Source organism: Neopsephotus bourkii, unplaced genomic scaffold (genome assembly GCF_033783945.1).
Source record: "Neopsephotus bourkii isolate Nb327-2 ecotype Australia unplaced genomic scaffold, CSIRO-AGI_Nbou_v1 NB_53, whole genome shotgun sequence".
Classification (NCBI taxonomy): Eukaryota; Metazoa; Chordata; class Aves; order Psittaciformes; family Psittacidae; genus Neopsephotus; species Neopsephotus bourkii.
This window is the reverse complement of record NW_026900570.1, coordinates 2412687-2437222: the sequence shown is the minus strand read 5'-3', so window position 1 is coordinate 2437222 and position 24536 is coordinate 2412687. Positions and strand designations below refer to the sequence as shown.

The 24536-nt window shown below is 41.7% G+C and overlaps 1 protein-coding gene across 2 annotated transcripts in view; it reads right to left on the bottom strand.

The window, feature by feature from the left end:
• Window positions 1-24536, bottom strand: part of DPP6 (dipeptidyl peptidase like 6) — a 559516-nt gene that overhangs the window by 493426 nt on the left and 41554 nt on the right. The window contains exon 1 of one of the 2 annotated variants that reach the window (XM_061349196.1): window positions 6053-6560. The exons of the other annotated variant lie outside the window; for it this stretch is intronic. Coding sequence (XP_061205180.1) covers window positions 6053-6103 — 51 coding nt within the window. The 5' untranslated portion in view covers window positions 6104-6560. Of the gene's footprint in view, window positions 1-6052; window positions 6561-24536 lie in introns of those variants that run through there. 2 annotated transcript variants of the gene reach the window in all.

The window sequence follows — 24536 nt, the reverse complement described above, 5'->3', positions numbered from 1 at the left end:
AGATGCCATCTGGCTGGGATGGAAATCCTCTCCTGATACAGCAGGGAGAGCCAACCTTCTGCACAAGCATGCTGGGACCTGGGAAGATTAAAGCTCCGAACATCAGCTCATGTACACCCACATCCCACTACAGATGTGATTCACAGACCCTAGATAGATGTACAGAGCAGTACTTGTCTCACGTAATGGCAGAGGCTTAATTAGGTGCTTTAGTGTCATCTGAAATGCTCTGGAATATCTACAACTATGTTTAAAAAACAGACTCGAGACTCGGCTATCTGCAGGGTAGATGTTTATAGTTCAGGTAGTATCCCATATATCCTTAAGTCAATTGAGAGAAATTGGCATTTAAGAGTGCAGGTCCTCTGGCCCATGCTACACATCTACATGAAGATGGGATGAATCATGCCCCAGACTCCACTGACTAAATTATAAAGGGAGCCCAGGATGACTAACTTAGATGTAGATGCCTACATTGAAGAAGCCAATGTTCAGTCACAATAATCCTATTGCCATCTTGTTCTAATGAAGGCTTCAAGAGCCAAAAAAACTACCACACTCCCACAGAGACTGCTTCAGTAACTCATCACCTTCACCGTAGAAAATGGACACTTAACTTCTACTCCAAACTCCTCTGACTCAAACTTCCAGCTTTGAATGTTACTCCGCCTTTGTCAGTTACAATAAAGAGCCTGTTGCCACTAAAGGTTTTGCACCAGCCAGAGATGCTCTTCAGCATGATTCTCTATTGCATTCTCCTTTATACGATCAGTTAGACCAACACTAAGCAAGTGCAAAACTCTGTCAAGAAATGCAACCTCTGAGACACACAGGAGTGACACTTGGTCAAGGGAACATGCTGTGAAGTAATTTCTGGCAACTGAAAGACTCATTCCACACTGCAGAGAGGGGAGCTCTCCTCACCAAATACAGCTTCAGGCCACCAACATCACCAAAACTTACATTTAAGGTATTTATCTTAAGAAAGAAGTAGCAAATCCAATCATCATTAACAAACAAAAGTAACACCTCAATTATGGATGACTGCAATTCTGCTTTCCTGATTGCACAGACAGCTCTGTAGCTCTTTTGCTGCTCAGGGCTCTATTGAGTGACAGCCAAGTGGGTGCATAAAATCGTAACAGTCCCTTCAATTTCTCTTTTCTTACTGTTTGGAAAAGCAGTGAAGAGATTCATAGAGGCGAGGGCACAGACCATTCTGTGAACAGTCAAGACTCAGAGTGGGGAGGGAGAAATGAACACAAAAGTGTTCTTTTTTTCCTTGCAAGAGGAACCAGAGAAGCTGCTGAGTAATACTGGAGAGAGATGCAGGTGTGAGGAGCACCATCAGATTCAAGATTTTGAACCTTTCTGATTGTGAGAATTAAAGCTAGACTGCAAGCTCCCCTTCATTTTCACATTGCTAAATAGTGAGCTAGCAATGTGAACTACTGCAGATGACTCACATATTTACTGAGACACCCTGGACCAATGTATTTCTCATGGGACCTGCAACCTCAGTGGTTCCCTTACAATCCCAATACACCATAGACAGGCTCTGCACTTCTGTCCTCTAAGTAAGGCTGTATTTAATGGGACATTCTACGTTAAGTAGACAACATTGGGATTCTATTGGCTATTTCCTTGTGGAGCTCTCTGACATCCCACCTCACACACGCAAAGACTCAGTATTTCCATTAACTAGCAACATGGCATTGAAACAGGCCCAGCAGACCTTACAGCCTTTCCACTGGGCCGCAATGCAGCAATGCCAGTACCTCCTATGGATTGCATCTCCTACTGCATATATTCTCCCAAGGGGAATACTTGTTAAGTAGCAAGGAGTCTGCACCAGATCAGAAACTCCACCACTTACTTCAGGGTGTGAGTTTCAAGAAAAATTGATCTCTACTGAGCTACTTTACATCATGGTAAGACAGCTCCATTCCTGGCTGAGAAGCATCACACCACGTTTTCCCTGCAAGCAATAAACCTGCAAGCAAATTTTACCTACAGGTAAAATACAGCAAATAAGGGAAATCACAGTGGAACATCAATGTCATTTATCTGTGTTTTTAATATGAATTTATTGTTCATGAGAGGAACCAGGAACACAAAATGGGCAGGAACAAAGCCAGACATTCTGCTTGGCTGCACCAGTGTATCTCCAGGAACAGCAAAGCACTCCAATGATCAAAGAGTAGCTTAGTCTTCAGGCCATTTGTATTCTTGAGGTCTCTGAGACCTCAGACATGCCAGCAAGCTTCCTACGGAACAACACTGGCAATTGGACTTCTTTTTATTTGTTTTTATATGTACATCCAAACTGCAGCTGTAAGAGCTGGGATCTAAATGATCAAACTAAACATCTAAATCTACAGACTCTTCTAAAAGTCCTCTCACTGAACCGGAACTGCCTCTTTTGCCCTGTTCAGAGATTATTCATCAGAGTAAAGCAGGAAAGTGACATATTAATCACAGTTTCTCTTGGTAGTTTCCAAACATTAGAGCAGCTGCTGAGTAGACTGAAATTCAGACTGTTTCACAGCACCATCCCTCTAACAGAGGCAGCTACCTACAGCAGAGTGCTCACTCCTTTCACTGACAACTAAATGTGCCAGAATAACTGCATGCTCATATACAGCACATTAAATTTTGCCTTCAAGACCTCATGCACTCTCATGAACAACTAAATGTGCCAGAATAACAGCATGCTTACACAGAGCACATGAAATTTTGCCTTCAAGACCTCATGCACTCTCCCTAAATCTATTGTTTCCCCTCACCTGATTGTCTACATCCAAAGAGCAACTCTATCTCTGTTGCAGTTATACCTCTACCAGATTGGGTCCTTACAATTTGCATGGGTCTACACAAGAGAAAAATCTGGCACTACTCTAAAGGTCCTCATCAAACAGCTCTTTTTGATGTATATGCTCGCAGACCCATTAAAAAAGGAAAAAAAAAAAAAGAAAAGAAAAAAAGACGAAAAGAAAAAAAAGTCCATGTACATGGTAGATCAGTCCCTGGGAAGACACAGGCAAGAGTAGAATAAAACAAGTGTAGTTAATATTGTCCTTGACCTGAAAAATGTGTAAGGGAAAAGACAAAAATATTTTAATGAAATAAATTCTATAGCTGTACGTAAGGCTAGGATCAAATGTAAGTGCATTCAATTTATCTCAAAAAGTGATAAACATTTATCTCCATACCCTACTGCTGTAAATTAACTTGAAAAAGACTGGGGAAAACTCACGGCTTATGCCAGTTCTTACTAGAAGAAACCACTGTGTATGAATCACTCCCTACAGCATTTATGTAAAATTAAGAGAAATCCCATTGTAAGAGCTTCAACTACTTTTGTAAGTTACGTTCCCCCAGCTCAAATAATGAATGGGAAACAGAGCAGTAAAATTAAAGTAGGCATCTTTCCAGGTAAATGTTGCTGTTTCAAAAAAGCCAAAACAAAGCCCTGGTGAAATACTGTCACAGGGAGAAAACCGTTTATCTCAGTATCACAAGAAAGGCTTCAGTTCTGCTGGTCTAATTAGGTAATAAAGAAATCACTGGTGTAGTGATTCCATGACCTATCTCTGCACTTAAAAAGGGTGTACTGCGTGGCCAAGGAGCATCATGCTACTATTATCACTTGTTGTCACATCATTTTAAGAATGAAATAGCTCAACTTAAGAAAGATTTTTAAAGAGAAGAAAAATCAATACATAAAAGCTTGTCAAGATTCTAAGCAACAGCAAAACTGCCAGAAAACAAATACACAAAGAAAAACTGTAATGGGCTCTGAATTTTCAATGCCTTTTCAAATTCTGTTGGGCAATTAATGCAATGCACACTGTACTGCACCTCCTGGGACTCCACACATCCCAGCCCTGCATTCCCAACAGCTGCTGGATATTGAGAGAGGGCACTGGTAGCATGAGGTTTTGACATGATTCATTCAGGTTTCCAATTTTAATTGCAACAGAAGTGGCAAGTAAAAATACATTAAAAAAAAAAACAAAAAAAAAACAACAAAACACAACCAATAGGTTAGGAAAAGGGCAAAGAACTAGTCTTAACTTGCTAGCATGTCCATGGAAAGCATACCTAAGATTTCAGGATTAGGTCCACTAATTATTATCTCAAAGAAATATAAATTCTGGCCAAGTATCTTAAAGCTTAAACAGTCACCTGAATTTAATTCTTGCTTAAATAAACTGCAGATCCAGTTACAACCACAGACCAAACTAACACTGAAACCAGCTGTGTTGGTTTTAGGTGGCCCATAAAAACACAGACCTTAATTAAAGAAATCATCTGTGCCAATGTAACAGTTTGTTGAAATTGTCTTGAAATTTCATTGACAGTGTTGCAACAATCAGTTCTTCAAGGGAAAACCATGCATTCAGGTCCAGGGAGCCTGCCCTGAGCAATGATGAGAAATAATTGTGACTTAGCAGCCTGGGGGGATTGGATGCTGCTCCCATCTGAATCAGAGGCAAAAACTATTCTCTGGCAGAAGGTTTTGAGTAGCTGTGGACAGCCCTTGCTACATAGATCTGTGTGCAGATCAATCACTCCAGCCTTTGCTCGTCTTGCAGAGGTGGGGGATATGTGGATCTATTTTGCTACTCCGAAGCCAAAAATCCCAGCAGAAGCTCCAGCCCTCTGCTGAGTGGCAGTGGGGGAATCCCTGCCTGCTCATTCTTCCCTGACTTCAGAGACCAGCAAGGAAAACTCGCAAGAGGGTTTTATTAATTCTGTGACATTGTGCAAGTAAATTAGGTTAACCCTGCACTTTAATCGAACTATATCATCTCAGGTGGTTAATTATTTTTTCTTATTGATAGAGAACATCCTAATCAAAGACTATAATGGCCTCTAGGATCAGTAGCTTAAGCAAATAATAATTTGAATTTCCCCATGGTAAGAAAGTTCCATCACCAGATATTTCCCAGGCATTTAAAAGGCATAATGAAAGGAGCACAACGCAATCAGACAGGCTGTGCAATCCTGGAAAAATGTTTGCAGAAGTTCCCATTCAGTTCCCTTAGCTGAATTCACAGGCCACATAGCACTGCACCTTCCTCTTAGCAGCTACTGCCAGAAAAAGCAGTTATTACTGGAGTTGAAAAAGGAAGCATTTCCTTAAAAAGCCAGCAAAGCATTTTTACTATGAAACTTAATTAAAGGATGGAGAATACTTTGGCTGCTCCTTGAGCATGTCAACACAAGGCATGGGAGAAATGTACACTACCTCTGCATTAGATATTAGCATTTCACAAGGGAGGTAAAATACACGTTGGAGTGCTCTGCTTCAGAAGAGGGAGGGGACAGGAGACCAACAGGTACCCTTTACAAGCTTCGGGTTATTTCAAGTAAGTTGCTTTGAAACCAAAGCGCCCTGAAGCCATTGCGTTTCCGTCCCTCCCTCCCAGCCACCTTCCCCGGGCCGCTGGCAGCCCCCGGCCGCCGGAACCGCGTCCCCCCTCCAACCCCAGCGGCCCCGCTGCCCCCGGCGGGCCAATCCAGCAGGCAAAACACACAAATACATCTCCATCCGCACAAGATGGCAACCTGCACTTCTTCCGGGAGAGCATTTTTATCTTCTTTTTCATTTTTTTTTTCCTTAAGGTGGGGGGAGGTGATTTACAAACCATCCCGAGTACGGTTTTTAAAAAAATGGCATCAAGACAAATGCTTCCACTAGTAACGCCGGAGAAAAGGCAGGGTAGCCCCCACACCCCCCAACTCACACACACCCCACCGTGGACACGAACTTGGCGAAGTTGGCCGTGCCGGAGGAGCGCGGCCCGGCGCCCCCCGCCCTGCCCGCACCCCGGCTCCGCTCGGGAAGCGGGGTACGCCCCGCAGCCGCCTCATCACCGAAGACCCCAGCCGGGAGCGAGGGCAGTGGCTAAGCAAAGCTGCCCCCCCCCGCCGGCTCAGCCCCAGCCACTGGGGCTCCGCACCGACCGTGCGAAAGGGTCCGGCAGCACCGCGTCAAAAGCCCCGCCACTTACAGTCACCGGAGACGCCCGCAGCAGCCGCTTACCATCATGTTTCCTTGCATTTTAGCCGTTTGAAACATTGCCTTTTCCTTCATTTTCGCCGTATGTGTGCGTGCGTGTGCTGCTCTCCCAAGAGTTACTTAATCCAGCGGCTGGATCACTTCAGTGAAGAACTGGCGTGCACTTGCGGTGCCTCTTTTTGGTGTGGACTGGAGGGGACTGAGAGCAGCAGAAGGGGAGGGCGCCTGCTTTCTCTCTCTCTCTCTCTCTCTCTTTTTTTTTTCCCCCTTCCCCACCCTTTACGTATATATTTTTCTTTTTGCCCCAAAATAACCAATTTTAAAAGGGCAGTAAAACCGAAGCCGCCCCTGCCAGAGGGATGGGATGCAGGAGCGGCGGGGGGCAGTCGGCTCTGTTACCACCCAAGCTCGGCTATTGCCCTGTGGGAGCCTACGGGGCGGGAGGTAGCCGCGCACACGCCCCCCGCCCCGGCCATGCCTGGCTGCCGCCCCGGACCCGGGCGGTACCCCCCAGCCAAGGCCACCGCGGGAGACTGGGTGCAGGAAAGGCGGGGGAAGAAGGGGGGGACAATAAATGAAAAGAGGGAGCTGTCTGTGCCCGGCTCGCTGTTCTCCCGGGGGGGTGTGCACACGCTTTTTACAAACAGGAACCGGGGAGGGTAGTGGGGAGAGGAGCCGCCTTTCTCGATGTTAACTGTTCACCGGCTAGAGTCGGCGCGGCCCCGCCAAGCCACAGCTGATGCAGAGAGGGTGGGGAATAGAAATAACGTGCCGCGGGTAAGCGGAGAAACGCACGCCTTGTTTCCGTAGCTGCGTCCCGGTCCCCCCTCCTGCAGATCTCCCCTGCCACTTCTACCGGTGCCCCCCGCCCGCAGGATGCTCAGGGAGCTGTTGGGGCGAGGGGGCGTTTCCAGCAGATCTGCCCCAGTGCCAAGATTTGGGATCTGGGATGAGCCCCTCTGCACACCGCAGAACAAGCAGGCGGTGCCGAAGCTCGTTGCCTGCCCCCGGGTAAATGCAAAGACACAGCCGCGTCGGGCTGCGGCTTAAACCCGGCTGTGCCTTTAGCGCCTTTCCAGCAGCGTCCGCACTTCCCCACTGGGGTTTTCCACCGCTGTGAGCTGTAGTCCCTCAGCTGAGCTGCCCCACAGGTGACTGGAGCAGCTGCTGGAAGATGGTCCTTTCCCGCTGCCCTTGGGAGGACGTGGCCGCTTTTCGGCTTTGTGCAAAGGTTTATACCTCAGCCTGCACGCAAGACAAAAATCCTTGCAGAGTTGTCTCTTTTGTCTCTCCTTGATGCACCAGAAGTAACTACAGCCATCTCCAGGATAACTTGGGTGCCCATCAATTTCATTTGGCATGAACAGGGCTGCTTCAGATGATGTCCACTCAAAAGGAGAGAAACTCTGAGAATTGATTTGCTAAATAGCTGAGAAGGGAAACCAAGAAGAAAAAGCAGAAACTCTTGTCCTCCAAGGTTTAACCAAGCCAGCAGCTAGAGCAAAAAGCTCTCTCTGTTGTTTGGATTTGATTTTTTTTTTTTTTTTTTTTTTTTGGTGTGGGAACTGCAATCTTTTTCTTATGCCCATATGTAGCATCTTGAACACCGGTCCTTCACAGCTTGCAGCATCTTAATTTCATAGGCAATGGCTGTTCACTAGAAATAGGACACAGCATGTGCAATCCCATCACATTGTTCACACTATATTTGTCTTTAAGCCACCCAGCTGTTGAAAGATATTCAAATACAGATTTTCTCACCTCAGACATTAAGCATGTATCTTGGAAATGACAGTAATGGGGAAGAGAGACCCTGAGACATTTGTGGGAAACACCAATGGCAGGTCACGCTGGTGGCCCTGACGGTTACCTGTAGGAGCTTGTATTCTACAAAAATGTCACCCCTCACTTGCAGGTCTTGATTATCTTCTCCCTTGTCTCTACTTGGGAACTGCTTACACCTGCTTACATGGTGCACCCTGAGCAGGAAGCTCTTCATCAGGTTCCTCAAGCCTCTTGCTTTCTTTACTTCAATTTTGATGTTTTATCAGGCAGTTCCTGTTGCATCTTAGTATTTTCCCTTCAGGTGCTTTAATTATGTATGGACACAAAATATTATCTGCTTCACAGTTAGTAGTCCCATTTGCCTTCTGCATTACTTTATACAGCAGTAGAATTATTTGCCATACATTGAAATCTGGCACTAGTGCACTAGTGCTTTTTTGATATTTTTCCCTCAGTGTTGTCATAATGCGGTTACTGGGCTTGTCTACTTATTTTCATTTAATATTCATATGCTAGTGGCATAAACATAGCAATTGCCTTGATTAAAACAGCTTTGTTTAAAATTGAGACTACTGGCAAAATGCTTAGTTTCACTTTTGTCAGTATCCAATTGTTCAGTTGGGTTCTTTTCATTATTAAACACCAACCAGGGTCCGCCCATTTGGCCACATTCGTACATAACTGGATTACTGGTTTTCCTCTTCTGCTGTAAACTATGATACTCCCATCATCGTAATCCAGAGATTTTACAAGAAATAGGAAACACAAGTCAGTGTTTTGGAACACTGTGTAAAAAGATGACATTGGTGATGTTGGGGCAAAAAAATCCCATTATGAGAAAGAAATTCTTGTTTACCGCTTTCAGTTATCTTTTTTGACTCATTAGGAACTTTGAGAAAAGACATAGTGAATGATTCATCTCTGAGAGTTTTATGACCAGAATCCACCTTTAGAAGTTTCCATATGCTGACTGGACAAAGCCCTGATCAACCTGTTTTGATCTCAGAGCTCGTGAATGCTTTATCTCTGAGTGTTTTATGACCAGAGTCCACCTTTAGAGGTTTCCAAAAGCTAACTGGACAAAGCCCTGATCAACCCGTTGTGATCTCAGAGCTCATCCTGCTCTGAGCAGGAGGTTGGGCTAAAGACCTCCTGAGGTCTCCTCCAACCTACGTTGTCCTAGGATCCTTAAGATCACAACAGTCCACGCTGAGTGACCCTATGTTACAGATAAAACATCTGTTTAAGAAATTACTATTGTGTCATTTCCTCAGATGACTCCAAAGCTGCAGCCCTCGTGTTCCCAAAGACTTCAGGTTCTGCCAATCATGTCTATGGCTGGTATTTTTCATGGCCGAACCACTTTTTTTTGGCTGATGGAACAGCTAAGATTGCTCTCAGATGTTAAAGTATGAGACTGCTGCAGATTTCTATCCCCAGATGTGGTCAGGTGATTCCATTGAAAATGTCATAGATTCTATGATTCTAGATACAATAGTTTGGGTTGGAGGGAACCTTAAAGATCATCTAGTTCCAACCTCCTTACTCACAGGCAGAGACACCTTCTACTAGACCAAGTTGCTCAAAGCCCCATCCAGCCTGGCCTTGAACACCTTCCAAGGATGAGGCATCCCTGTCCTTAAGGTTTGGGACATTTAAGACAGCTAAAGATGATACTACCACAATACTGCCTTGAGTACATTGACCCCACTGGACTCCTTTTTATCTAGCATGGTCTTCTCTGTATCATTTTAATAGAAATTCACTAGAGGTGCAACAAATACTCTCAGTGAACAAGGACTCAACTTTTTTATGAGTAGGAAGTGAAATAGTGAATGCAGAAAGATGATCTGAAAGGTCTTAAATATTTTTGAGGGAACATATATTTACTTTATTTGAATAATGTGGAAGGATGGCCAATCACCCTGGGACCCAAGGAAGTAGTATGATTTAAGTAGCTAAAAAGCTTCTGTATGTAAGGCCAAATACCTGGCCCAGGAAACCTCAATAAAACATGAAAATGTTTCGTCATCATGGCAGACTTTTTCTCAGAGGTAAATTGTTACAATTCATTACTTTTGCATACACTGGTTTATCTCAGTGCACCTCCTTTTCAGTAATTACTTTTGATAATAACATGGAAAAGTTCAGCCCAGACTCAGCTGCATCTTAATAGAAAGCTCTTAAGTGAGGGTTTTGTCTGCAATCTGTCCATTTGTATCCAAGATGCATACTAGGAGGAAAACCGTGAGAACTCAAACAGGGTTTGGTTTATATCTGATCTAGAGATAATCTCTGTATCTCAGGTACTATCACAAAACCAACATGGCATCTTCATCTGCTAACATTTTTATAGGCCATTTTGAAGAAATGTGCTTTCCTCACATCCCTCACAGAATGAGATACATGGAAAAAAAAAAGAAACAATCTTATATTCTTTGTGGGTTTCAGTACTCTGAGGCTGACTTCCTTTATCTGAAAAGAAGCACAGGCTACAATGCTTACACCCTATTCACAATACTTTACTTAAAGCTATGATGATAAGAGAGTGGGAGAATTTATTTTATCAAATAAAAACTTATTCAGTGCATTTGATGCTGGCTCTCCTTCTCACTAGCCAAACAAGCCTGGGAACAGTCCTTCTGAATGGAAGGGAAGAATTAATTTGACACAGTATTAGCTGGCTGCACAGCACAGACTTCTATTTATTCCATATTTTAAAAGAAAAATATTTTAAGGATGTAAGGCCACAGACAAATACAACAGCTGCTGTACCAGAAGTCAGTTCTAAGAGCATCAGGATTTCTCTTCCTCTTCTTAATTTAAGGTTACTTTTTTTTCTCCCCAATAAAAGTATTCATGTTTTCAAAACACAACAAATGCCTTTTAATTCTAGGTCAAGACCCTTTTGTGAGGATCCCATCTTTTTCTGGTCAGCCTAATCCCACAAGCCTGGGCTCAGGCTTCTCTCCAGCCTAATTTAAGGACTGTGCTCCCTCAGATCAGGCCAAGTCATACTACACCTTTGCCCTGAATTCTCCCTGTCCATTTTACATCGCCATCAGACACAGGTCCACAGTACATTGTTTTGTTGTGCAACTCTCATGTTCTTCCCTTCACTATGCCAGTAGGTTGAACTGAACATCAGGGGAGTCTGACATGCACCTTCTGTCAAGCCACCAGGAAAGCTAGTGCTTTTCAATAGAAACAATGAGGAGAAACTCAACCCAAATGCTTGAGATCAGATGATCTTTTAGGCTGGAAGGACCTCAGGAGGTCTTTAGCCCAACCTCCTGCTTAAGCTTTGTCAAGTCATGTCTTGAAATCCTCCAGGAATGGGGACTACACCGCTCCAGTAGACAACCTGTTCTGACAGTTGACTGTTCTCACAGGCAAAAAGATTTTCCTTATCTTCATTTAGTCTGAACATGTCTTGTTTCAACTTATGCCCACTGCTTCTCATCCTGCTGCCATACTTCACTGGGAAGAACTTGGCTCCATCTTCTTGATAACCTCCCCAAGAAACTGGAAAGTGCTCTCAGCTCCCACCCCAAGCCTATCTCTTCTCCAGGCTGAACAGCTCCACCTCCCACAGACTTATCCCTTACCTGCAAGGGGTAAGTGTTCTAGCCCCTGACCACACTTTTTTGCTTTCTGCTGAACTTGCTCCAATTTATATCAGCCTTGAAGTGAGGGCCCCAAACCGGACCACACATGTGGTCTAATCAGCATCAAGATAAGGAGATGACTGCTGAGGGAGAGATCATCTGTAGCACTCACTTTGCTATTAATTTACAAGATTCAAGAGAAATGGGAGTGGCGATGTCCCAGATGAAATGGTTGAGTGTTATCTTGTGCAAGCCTAATGGAAGTCAGAGCTTTCATAATAGTAAATATATTTAATAACAGTATTAATAATACAATACAAAGAAAGAGAGTTAGAGCAAACAACTTTTTTCTTTCTAAGTGGATCAATTTGGAGAATTTCATTACTTAAACCAAGCTACATGTCTATTCTGAAATATCTTCACTCCTGCTATGCTAGATCTTTGCCTGTGTATTTACAGCTCCTTGCTCCTTCTAGTCTTGTCTTATAGAGAAGAAATTGGAGAGAGAAAGTAAATACACTGTTAAATAGATTTTAAAATTACTTCTGAGGATTGCTAATTCTTCAAGAAATTAGAATAATGACAGTGCAGCTGCTGTTAAAAAGTTAATATTTGCTAGCTCTTACTGCATGAGGGTACTTAAGCCATCTTTGTTAACTCAAATGGGAGAGGAGAGTCTGAAAAAACGGGAAATTCTGTTATCTCAGAAAATATCCTTTGTTCTCTCTGTTTTTTGAGGAAAAAAAGAATATGATAGGAACCACTGAATTTTAGATTTATTTATATTAGGCCCATTAATTTTTATTTATTTTTTTAACCCTTACCTACATTTTGGTGTGTTACTGCTAACATTGTCACTGCATGACAACATTCTTCTCCTCTCCACGTGTTGTCCACATTTCTTTGCAAACATGGCCATATACTTCTCATCTCTCCCAGTGAGGCACAGGACTTAACAACATTACATGCTCAGGAAATTTAGCTGAAACCTGTTGCCTTTGAGAAGGACTTAACTGATGTGTTCCTGTTACACCAATATGAACACATTTTCCCAAAGGCATAGTTGGACAGTTTATTCATCAGGTACCAATTCCATCCTAGGGGGAAAACAGTGGGAAGTTCAACACATCTGATTTCCCCTGACATTACCCAGACACTAGATGCCCATACATGTGCTTTGACATTTAGTTCTTTAAAAAAAAAAAAAAAAAAAAGTAATTTGTTAGATTCATCAGGGATTTGGCTGGAGACACATAACCTCTGGACAGCTACCTGGAACACAGTCAACTCCCCATTATCCGTGACTGAATTATTCAGCTGCAAATAGACCATAAGATTGGTACAGGGATCCTCATCTTGTTTCATGTAGTCTATGATAAACCCAAGAGCTTACAGGCTCACATGGGGCACTGCCTTCATGTTGTTATGCTGATACCTCAACTAGCCAAGACAGAAACTTCCACTGAGCTCTCAAAAGCAAATCAGATGAGAGGTCTCACACTAAGATACATAACACTAATGGATGTGCTGTATTTTTACTTTCCTTGAATGACAGAATGGTTTGGGTTGGAAAGGACATTAAAGATCATCTAGTTCCAAATCCCTGACATGGGCTGGGACACCTTCCACTAGACCAGGTTGCTCAAAGCCCCATCCAGCCTGACCTTGAACACTGCCAGGGATGGGGCAGTGACAACTTCTCTGGGCAATCTGTTCAAGTGCCTCACCATCCTCACAGTAAAGAATTCTTACTAATTCCTAATGTAAATGTACCCTCTTTCGGTTTAAAGCCATTACATCTTGTCCTATCACTACTTGCTCTTATAATATTTTAAATTCTGGGACTCAGATGAGCCTCTGTCCATACTAAGCATGTAAGGTTTATTCCTAAGACAGGCAGCAGATACACCCCTTAGTGAAGCCTGGGTGTGAGGCAATGTTGACAGCTGCAGTCTAGGACAAGAGGGCAAAATATGGAGGATTTCTACTAGAATTATAGATCCTCCCTTAAAGCTTCTGTTTTAGGAGGGATTTTTTTGAGCTTTTTTGGGTTAGGTTGTTTGTTTTGGTTTGATTTTTTTCCCACATGTTGAGCTTCTGAACTCCATTAACAAAGGCTAAAAATATACAGAATTAAAATAATTACTTTTCCATGAATGAGATTATTGAAGTTGCTAAAGGTTTCAGAGAAGGAGGAAAAGCATTCAGAATATAACTTCTGCCGAATGCTTGGGCATATGAAATTTAAATATAAGGGAATACTAGGAAAATCTGGGCAGACTCATTAGACTTACTAGTGGTAAAAGGAAAATGCCGAATAGAAAGCATTATGAGACCTTGTTTTTCAGGCAGGTACCACTCCTGGGTTTTCAGAACTAGTATTTTTTTATAGTTTAAAACCTACAAATTCTGTAGTAGAAATGGCATTCACCTCATAATCTCTTCTAACAAATGTCCTTACCCTTATATGTACTTTGGATTTCTGGCTGCACCAGTTCCAATGCCTAACTGATGGATCACATTTTCTTTCCTAAATTAAGAGTCCTCTGTGCTACCCAGCTTCTCTCAATAGAATTGAGTACTGCATAGTTTTAAAATACAAACATAAAAATACACAAAAGCATAACTGAAACATAGTATGCTAAAAGCAGCATATGTGCTAAGTTTTTTTCATTAACACTGAATTGAAAATACAGACAGACTTGTGTTAAACATTTTGAAGTTTGTTATGCAACAGATTTCATCCTCCAGAACAATTTTAATTTTACTTCAATACCATTCTGACAGTTACATTTTTTAATGGCTATTCTATTGAGAAGGCAAAAAGCATCAAAGTCCCTTCACTCAAGTGTTCACTCCTGACAGCGATTCCAGCCAAGTTGGAAAGATATCAAAACCGCAAGTCCTAGAACCAAGAATCTCACATATTGCCAAGAAAATGCCAAGCATTAAGAGCCAAGCAAGCTCATCCCACTAAAATTGACAGAAGTCTCACCATTGAATTGCACAGCTTCAGCCAGTGTCTAGCCATAAACTTTCCTTCAAGGTGCAACACCACCATGAGTCAAGCTCACTATTGAAATAAAACTGCACATTTTCCACTTTAGCCAAGTAAAAAATCTGGACCCATGAATGAACCTTCTTTTTAATACGCACCCTGATCATGGCATATTGCTTCTAGATGGCATTCTGCCTTGGGTATATGTTACTTCACTGCTTCACTATTTCAATGCAGTAGACTTGCAGATAACTTGTTTTGTGAATATCAATGTATTTCTATTTAATTCATGGAATTGTATAGGATCTTTTAGGTAGATAATTTAATGCTTGCCAACTTCCATTAATTTTTAACTAGATTTTCTAGCCTGGAAGACATACTGAAACATTCTAATTTCAGATCAGGTGGGTCTATGTTTTGATTAAAGAGCCAATTTTTTTTCCCTTTCATTGTGATACGGATGATTAAATTTCTCTGCTAATTATCTGTATCACCTCAGAACACCCCGTGCCTGACATAAAATATTTCAACAAAATAAGACTACGTTTAATTGCATTACTCCTTTTTTATGATGAGAAGTTGATATAAGCCTGTCAATTCACTTTGAGTTCTCTACCTTGAGGGCAATGGCAGTGCTTCTTGTTGTTGATGTTCCTTCCACATCTGCAGATATTCCTTGCTCTAATTTTCAGTGGACTTTCAGTGGAATTTCACTAGGGTGGATGACCAAATCTTGCAACACTGGCATTGTAACATACAATTTATTCTTCCTGGGTGTATGCAGAAAGTTAAAACTCAAATTCTCAGTTGTTAGAGATTAGGTACCTAAGTCTTTTTGAAGTGGGTATCATAGCTACAAAAACCCTGTAGCTTGGTTGGTGTGAACCAGTTGTTAGAATGGTGTTATGGAGTTCATAAAAGTCAAAGATTTAGTTAATCGGTTGTATAAATCACTTAAGTTTCATTATTTGAGTTTATGAAAAGTGTGAATTCTCTAGAGCCGGGCCTGCTTTTTATCACATTTCTAAAATGCTGGAGCAAACAGAGGCCTGACTTTTATTTGATAATACAAAATTTTACAGTAGAATAATCGTTTGGGGTTTTTTTCACTGTTAATAAGATGGGCCCAGATTAAGAGTTTGTCTCTAAATGCTTAAAACATTCAGGAAGAATAGTCAAGGATCTAATTGCTTTTGTCATGTTTCAGATCTAAATCAAGGCATTTAGAATGCAAACAATAACGTACATCACCATTTTGCCTTCAGTTAAAAACTCACTGCTGCCTAATATGGGGCCAACACTTTTCCTAGTGGAAGCAAAAGGAACTTTGGGAAAGTTATTATTAATTTTTCTAGATATCAGGTTAGGTTACCACCTTTGGGGTAGAAGAAACAAAGTTTAAACCTGCCTCAGACTTTATTTTCATTAAAAGATATGGTCATAAGCTATATTTTACTTGGAATTATAAATTAATACATCTTAATTTACTTTCTGAGACATCCTATTGAGTGTAATTTAGATGCAGTCATTTAAATGTGGGGAAATAGCTAAGTAAGGAAAATGGCGTTCACTGCAACAAATGCCTGGAAAGCAGCAAAGAGCAAGCTCTAGAAGTCCCATCTAAAAGAATAAGGATTATGTCATCCTTCACTTACAAAGACACATAGATCTAAATGAATAAACCAAATCTGCTGACTGAAATGGGTTTTAGGAAACTCAGCTACTTGCACTTATTGCAGAGAGGTGAGTGGGACCTCTGCACTCCGTTAACTTATGCAGATACTGCACATTTAAATACGTAGCAGTAACACTATTTTGCTTCCATACAGTGATGCAAAGATCAGATTGCTGAGGCATTCTACAAATAGATACGAAAAATAACTCCCCTTGCCCAAAACTCTGTAATTACTCCTGAGGAGTAACAGCCCAGGCACACACCTGGTTCCTGAGTGACCACCCTGCATGGACAAGCACCAAAGCTTGAGCTATCCCTTTGCAGCAAAAGACTTTGTGCCTGAAGTCTGCAGGGAAAAGATGGCATATGCTGCGATCTGATCTTGTGTTGCCATTACAGCTCCTTCGCATGTGGCACAGAGGAGCATAATTTCAAACAGCCTTTTGGGTGCTGCCACCTCTAGCAAGCACATTCCCTGGCTGATCCCAAAATCAAGGGATTTTAAAAATGTGTTTCCCAGAGCAGCAGTGAGCAAGGGATCCTGGCCAAGGCTGTTGGCAGGAGGAGATGTTGCGCTGTGGACCCAGTGGACAAGCGAAGGCTACGCCTGTGATGAAAAGCAGGATGCTTGTCTGGAATGCAGTGCAGAGTCTCTTTGTGATTTCAGTGGGCATTTATTATCTATTTTGTTTTCTATTTCAGTATTACTTGTTCTCTTTCTTTTTTATCTGAGAGAGGAATAGAGTTCAGTGGTTGTCTTGGCAAGAGGATATTACAGGGAGGTTTTTGCATAACAAAATATAATTAGAAAATGTAAATATAACATAACTCCATTACTGCACTGAACAATAAAATAGCTACAACACAGGCCACTCTGGCTCTCCAATAATTCATCATCCAAATTATATGCCACATCTCCATCAGACAGTCCTTTTCCACGAAATTCATCTTGCCTTGTCATGGCTGAAAAACAAAACCAACTTATTAAATATCAGTAAAAGTGAAACAATGAAGCTCAGTGTTTGAAATACAGCAAAAGAACACATTTCAAAATACAGCTGATTAAAACCTTCTCTTACCAACAAGAATATATTTTTATGCTGAAACTGTTAAAGAAGAAATTACTCTGCATGAGTAACTTGGGTTTGAAATGCAGCCATTTTGCATCATAGGAGTTAATATGCCATTAACTCTTCTTACAGGCTTGGATCCCTGGTTAAATAACATTTGCTTTCAACTACTGTATTCTTTACCAGGTGTATTATACACATGCTAGGTACAGATGATGTGATTTGCACAAGGAATCTTAACCAGAAACGACAAGGGCATGGAAAGCCAAAGTATGGTTGCAAGACAGCAAAAATTTCTCCTTTTCCCCCTCCAAACACAATCAAATATACAAACAAAAAGAAAACATGAATATTTGTGGAAATTGTGGCCATGAAATGTTTTATTTCTCAAAACCTGGAAACTGCATTTCAAAATTGTTTAGTTTGAAAAGATTTCATTCAGTATTTATTAAGCCATTAGTTTCCAGAGAAGCTGAATCATGTAATCATCCAGTAACTGTTGTATCAACAACACTGGATGCTTTGGGAGGAAGAACCACCCTGCAGGAAGACCTGGCAGGCTGAAAGAGTGGGCTAACAAGATGCTCTCTCATGAAGTTCCATAAGGGCAAGTTTCCTTTCACCTGAAAAAACATAGTCAAGAGCGCAGCACAGTCCGGGATCTACCTGGCTGGGGAGCAGCTCTATGGAAAGGCACCTGGGGGTCCTGGTGGACACAAGCTCAATAAGATTAAACAGTGTATGTTGCTGCGGCAAAGAAGGCCAGCAGGAGGCTGGGTTACATCAAAAGCATCACCAGCAAAGATGAAGATGCCAACATCCCACCCAGTGCTTGTTAGGCAGCACCTGGAACGCTGTGTTACATTTTGGTCCTTCTATGCACAAAAGACTGCTGGGAAAAAAACAAAAAACAAACAAACAAAAAACTACCCACAAACAAACAAACAAACAATACAAAAAAACCCCACACCAAACCAACCAACCAACCAAACAAAAACCCCTCAAACAAACAAAAAAAAAACCCCACAAACAAAACCACAAAACCACAAATAAGCTAGAAAGATATTTATTTTAAAAGAAAGACTTTTGTAACCAACACTTGCATATTTTATATAGGAAAAGCTATTGACTTCTGTGACAGCTATCTGCTAGAAGTTTTACAAAATGAACCCGTCTCAGTTATCATTTATAAAATAAAAAAAGAAGCACTGTACAAGTGGAATCACAGATTCCAAGGATGAAATAGTGGCAATTTCAAAATGTAAACAGCACATTTTAGAAATCATTGCTGTAACAGGACACAGAGATCAAGCACATTGCAGAATCAGGAAAAACATTACTACAGTAATTCTTCAATGGAAACACATGGAGCAAAAGAATTAGAAGATCCAGAGGCCTAAACCAGGACATAAGTGGAATTTAGATTTTGGGTGTAAAGCTGAAATCATAAGGATTAGTATTCAGCCCTCACACACTCTGATATCGCTTCAGCTCCATTGGCAGTGGGGTTTGTGTCCTGTAAAGTTGTTCTGGGCTCATATGCACCCGGGCCCCTAAACACAAATGTCCTGGTTTTGAATAGTCGTAGTGCTCCAAAGCTTGCCTGTGTGCTTTGGGTTGCCAGCAAACAGCATCCAGCAATCACTCTACAGAATTTGGAAGCAATTTTTAGGGTGAATATGGCATTTTCTCAAAATTTTACTAAGGGACAAAATTTGTCTTCCTATATCTGTTACTGTAGTTAGAAGTGGATTGAGATCCTAACCTTGGGCAATATGTCACCCTCTTTCACTTCCACACAAATGCTTGCTACCTCCTTGAAACTGGAGTGTTTGGTGTTTTTACAGAGTGCAAAGAAAGTAACCCCTGAACTGAAAACAGGTCTTACAAATCTGAACCAAAGTCAAACTGGAGCAATTTGCTGTAACTCCAAGTGTTGCATGAGGATGGCCATTATAGTTGTTATGACTTATTCCCTCTTAAAATCATTGCAGTGTTTTCTTATTAATTAAAAAAAAAGTAGGCACATTTTGGTACAAGGAGTGAATCTGTTCCTTAGTCAGCTGTAATATAAAGCGTGTTAAAGCAGTTGTTCTGATACTATTTCCCTCTTTGTAAGAGAATTTGAAATCAAAGGTACTTATGAAATGGGAGTTCAGTACTGTGTTGTCTTTTTCCTGATGTTCCTCAGGCTGCTCTTGCCTGTGCAATAAATACTCCATCTACTGTGTTTTCCGCTGAGTCTGACTTCTGCGTGAATTTATGCATCAATGAAGTGAATAAATTAGATGTGAGCTGAGATGATGGAACAGAAGAGAAATTATTTTCTTTCCTTTATAACTCCCACAGATTCATTCTAATGCCACAGCTATTGTTTTAAAAAATAAAAATGGAAGACTACCAGTTGAGTTAACACGATCGCTATGCAATACCTAGAGAACTGATTCAGAGCCAGGCTCCTGAACATAGGGGTTTCTTTTCCTTTAGTGTGCATTACAGAAAAATAGAGTGATTCCAAGTACGACCCCCACATTGAGCAGTTTCTGTTTGTGATCCAGGTCCTTTTCTCAATTTCCTCATCTACTCCCAAACCCTATTAAATGGATTATCTTTGAAAGTGATCAGCCTATCCTTCAGATTTAAGTTTCCCAAATTATTTTCCATTGCTTGTTTCCATTTTCTCTATTGAAAGCATGTTTTTATTAAAATAGCCTGTGGTCTACAGTGCTCAACTGTCAGGACTGAGCTAACAACAAAGATCTGCATGTCTTTAGATGCCAGGTTTATATCATAACGAAGTGGAAATATGCTTGCTTCCCCACAGGTTGCATAGTTCTAGCCTTTAAATGCAAAAGAAACTAGATTGCTGTGACATTTTTATGAATACAGTAGCAATTAAGTAATGGACATAAGTTTGTATATCTTATTAATTACTGAGGATTGATACAGCACAAAAGAAAGATGGTTCAATGAAGACTTGTCACGTCTGCCTGATATTGCCGCATGGCCTCAGGCAAGACATGGTCTAGCTCTTGAAATGTCTATAAATGGCCCACTGACTTCAACGGGGCTGAATGCCAGGGAGCAGCAAAAGCAGGGCTGCTCCATGATGGAGAATGAGTCAGAAACCAGGGGTGACACAGAGCAAGCCCCCACTGATAGGACACTGTCCCACAGCATCTGAGCAGGACCATGGTGGTAACAGGTGCATCCATGAGGTGTAATGGTGGGTCAGGTCCAAGCCTGTTCAGCTGGCTGTAGCAGGAGATTGGTCTGGAGATCAGCTTCCAACACTGTAGGGGACCATCCAGGGAGGGCAGTCAGTGCCAGGGCAGCAGAAGACAGGACTAGGCTCACGAACATCTACAGTGTAGTTCAGGCAGGTCCTGAACACAAGCTGAAACAGAGGTCCTGGGAATGAGCAGAGAATATGGGCAGAGGTCCAAGATCACGCTGATCAGGGCAATTCAGGACTGTTTGTGCACTCACAACCAAAGTGCCAAAAAGCCTTTGAGGACCAAGATACTAGCTTCTCTGTGCATCAGTCCATGGAAAAATTAGAACATTACTATAGCTCTATTCCAGGCGTATCCTTAGAAAACCCATACTGATCTCCAGGATTTGTCCTAGTAATATCACTTAGAGACCAAAAGTAAAAGTTTTGTACTGTCAAAAAAAGAGCTTGCCTAGCAATAATGCAACTGTTTAGGTCTCAAATGCATACTCTGTTTTTGAATGTTCATTAATGAAAAGGAAAAAAAATGCTACATCCTGCACCCATCAGACCCATCCAACCCCTCCAGGCACTGAGCAGGGTCCATGCAGCAGGTGCATACCCTTTGCCTTCCATAACCAGCCTTACCCATGAAGCTTACAAACCACAGCTGTATTATCTTCCTTGTGAAGGAGTTCTGTGCCATCCAAAGAGACCTGAAATCTCGAATTTCAGGAAACATGGGATTCAGGGTGTCAAGGATGGGACCTCCATGAAGTTCTACTTCAGCACAGAGGGGCTAGTTGGGAACAATAAAAAATACCCTAAACTCTAAATCACAGACACTCCTTGTCGGAGTAATTTTCTCTGCAGTTACACCTCCCAACCTGAGGAGTTTGAAATGGTTTCTGCTTTCACATTTCACAGGGCAACCAGAATTTGTCCAGCCTAAGAAAGCACAGCATAAAGTTCCCATAGAGACTGAGACAGTGGCTGGGACATATTAGACATGAATTACTAGGACAAACGCCAAGCTCTGATTTCACCTAAGGAGATTCTGAAGTCAAAGGCTGACAAGGTTTACTGCCCCCCTTGTCTTTGAGGGAAACCTCCCTGTTCAGAGCAATTACTGGGCTCTCCACCAGTACAGTGGCCTTTCCTTTCCACCTACCCAGCATTCAAATATCCAAACTTTTTCTTTCTTTTTTTTTTTTTTTTCATTTAAAAAAAGATTTCTTCCCAAACACAAGCAGCTGACTCTCCTCTGCCTGCTTCGTACTTGTTGCCCCTGAAATGAACTGTAGAGCTATGGGCACGTTAATTAATCATACACCTTTCACCACTGGTCATTCGTTGTCTACCCAATTTTCCCAGAGACTTGCTTTAACGCTAAAATTGATGGTGAAATAAATAGACAAATAAATCAGCCAGCCAGAAATATCTCCCCTTCTATTACCTGATGCTCTAAGATATGCTGGTTTCCTCCTCACCTCCAAATTTACTCTTGACCAGTGGGCAGCTCAGATAATATTCAGTCTCCATGCCTCTTTCAGGTTACCCATATATAAAACTATCATGACATAAAAGCAACCTGCTGTCTCTGGAAAACTACAGTGCTATTGGAAAGAGCTTTTTTTCATTTCAGGGCTTTTCACCATAACCTTCTAGCACACCAACATGTGGATACACAGCTTCATAGCAAAAATATCTGAACTTTGTCAGCACAACAGCTCTCAGCACGGCTTTCTGGTTCACATTCCTTCTGGGAGCTCCAAAGATGGCTACAGGGGAGCTGCAAAAGTACCCCACAGACTGTTGTCAGCTGCTTGTAACGTGTTACCGGCACTGTCACAGATAATGACGATAGTTCCCCACTGTTCTGAAAGGTGCTTTTTCAGCACTGGTAAAATCTGGACACAGGGTCAGAACAAAGACCTACTGAGCATTGTCCAGTAAGCCATTAATTTTCTTTTTGGAACTAATACATGTTTGACATAGCATTTCTGGTAGTAAACAGAACCTGGCAGACCAAAAATTTATAAGCAAGGACAAAAATTTGAAATGGCAATAACCCTTCATTAAAAGCCCATTCAACAGAAGAAAACAAGAAATGAGAAATGACATTAAAAATGAGACAAATCTTCAGCCAGCACAAGTCAACACAACTCCATTCAGGTCAGAAAACTTACACTGATTTACATTAGAAGAACATCTGGCCTCATATACCTTATGATTCATTACAGCAGGATTAACTTCCATGGGTATCACCTTACAACTCTGGGATCACTCTTGCAGAGATGATGTCAAAACACCGTCTGTCACAGATATATATATATTTGCAACTGCTACTAAAAGCAAAAGAAAACAACAAATGAGCCTCAAAATCCCAGTACACACTTAGAAATTGAATGCACTGTCATTTCATGCCTTGACTGCAAGTAGCTGCATCCACACTAAAAGTGTTCAGTAAATGTGTGGCACACAGCCTGACTGGCAGAGAAAGAGCAGGAGCTGCATCCCCTCAGGGGCTATTCCCTGGCTGTGAATACAGCTTGCTGGAGACCTCAGGCCTTGCTAGAAACAAGCTGCTGGAAGGAAAAGAGCAGATCTCTTGTGCAGATGACTCCTGTCAATCACTTGTTAGTTTATTTCTGATGTTCAGGATTACTCCCACTGTAGAAGCTTTTCACCCCCACCCCACCCCCCCGCCCCAAAAAAACAAACAAACAAACCACCAACTCTATTCAAAAACAGCACTGTGTAAAGTCCTTTTTAATGGAGCAACTCTTGGCAAAATAATTTAGGGAACAATTTACAGAGCAAAGATGACTGACTGGAAAATTGACACACAAAAAATTATATAGTCTTGAGGATGAAGTGTGTATGTGTTATACCATGTAATGGAAAACTTCCTTGGGAATAATAAGAACTTAGCATCTCTAGCTGGTCATAAAGTCAGTGATGTAATTTTGCTATCCAGTAGAGGGCAAACTTAGTCTATATATTCTCAAAGCGTTCCTAAGACAGTCAACAGCAGATGTTCAGACATGTTTATCTTTCATTTGATAACCTATAAAGATATGCAGCAACCTGCAGCACCAGAACTTATAAGATGAAACAGCATCAATCATACTTAGCATTCAGTGGCTCTTCAGCCAAATCAGTTTTTATTACAAAATCAACAAACTGATAAGGAACAATATACATTTTAAATATTTTCCGTTAAGGTACTGTTTTATTCCATTAATTCCAATATTTGATTAATCACTAATTACACACCAATTTTCTGGAGGTTGCCCACATATATAACAGAGAAATTAAGAACTTGCCTCCCTGCTCTTAATAATACGTATCAGCACACCTGCTTCAAGCAGTTTGTTTTTTTCACTTGACTGCTGTCTAAAAATGAAGCATCTGCTTGAAAACTGGGGTTCTGGGCTACATGAAGGAACACAAGCATTTTTGGAGAATGTTTTCTTGATGAACCTCTTGCCTCTAGCATAAAGTCACACTATTAGTCATACACAGTGGCCACAATCTTCCCAGCAATATGTTATATGGTCCTGGCCAGATGAATTGATCAGTTTTTGTTTCTGAACAATTTTCACATGAGTGCCCTGTGCCTCTTACAGAACTGAAGACTCACAGGCAACACATAGAGGTGCAACAAGTTCAAATAAAGCTCAGACAACTCTCTATAGGATGAGCAGCAAAAATAGCACCCCATGGTGGTGTTTATTCTTGTTGAAAACCTTAGGGAGACTGATGAAAGACACTTCTACCCCAAGCCCTCCACAATAAGCTTATCCCCGCAGGACAAGGTGTGGAGGTACCATCACCCACAGTGCCTGAAGAAAGAAGGGGTTCTGCTTACTCTTTCCATCACCTAATACACTTACCACTATGAGATGTGGAGGTCAAGTGGCAACTAATAATTCCTTACACAGTAACTTTTCATGATGGTAAAGCCAAAGAAACCAGAGCTCCACTGCAATAGGTACCATCCATGTACAATAGTGGCTCCTCAGGGAGGCTGAGCTCAACTTAATCCCAAAGCAGTCCCATGGCTCAAGGGACTGAACTTTTACTTGCAAATCTGCTACCAGCCTGATGGGTAATCGTGAGCAAAAGATCATTTTCTTAGTCTCTATTACTAAA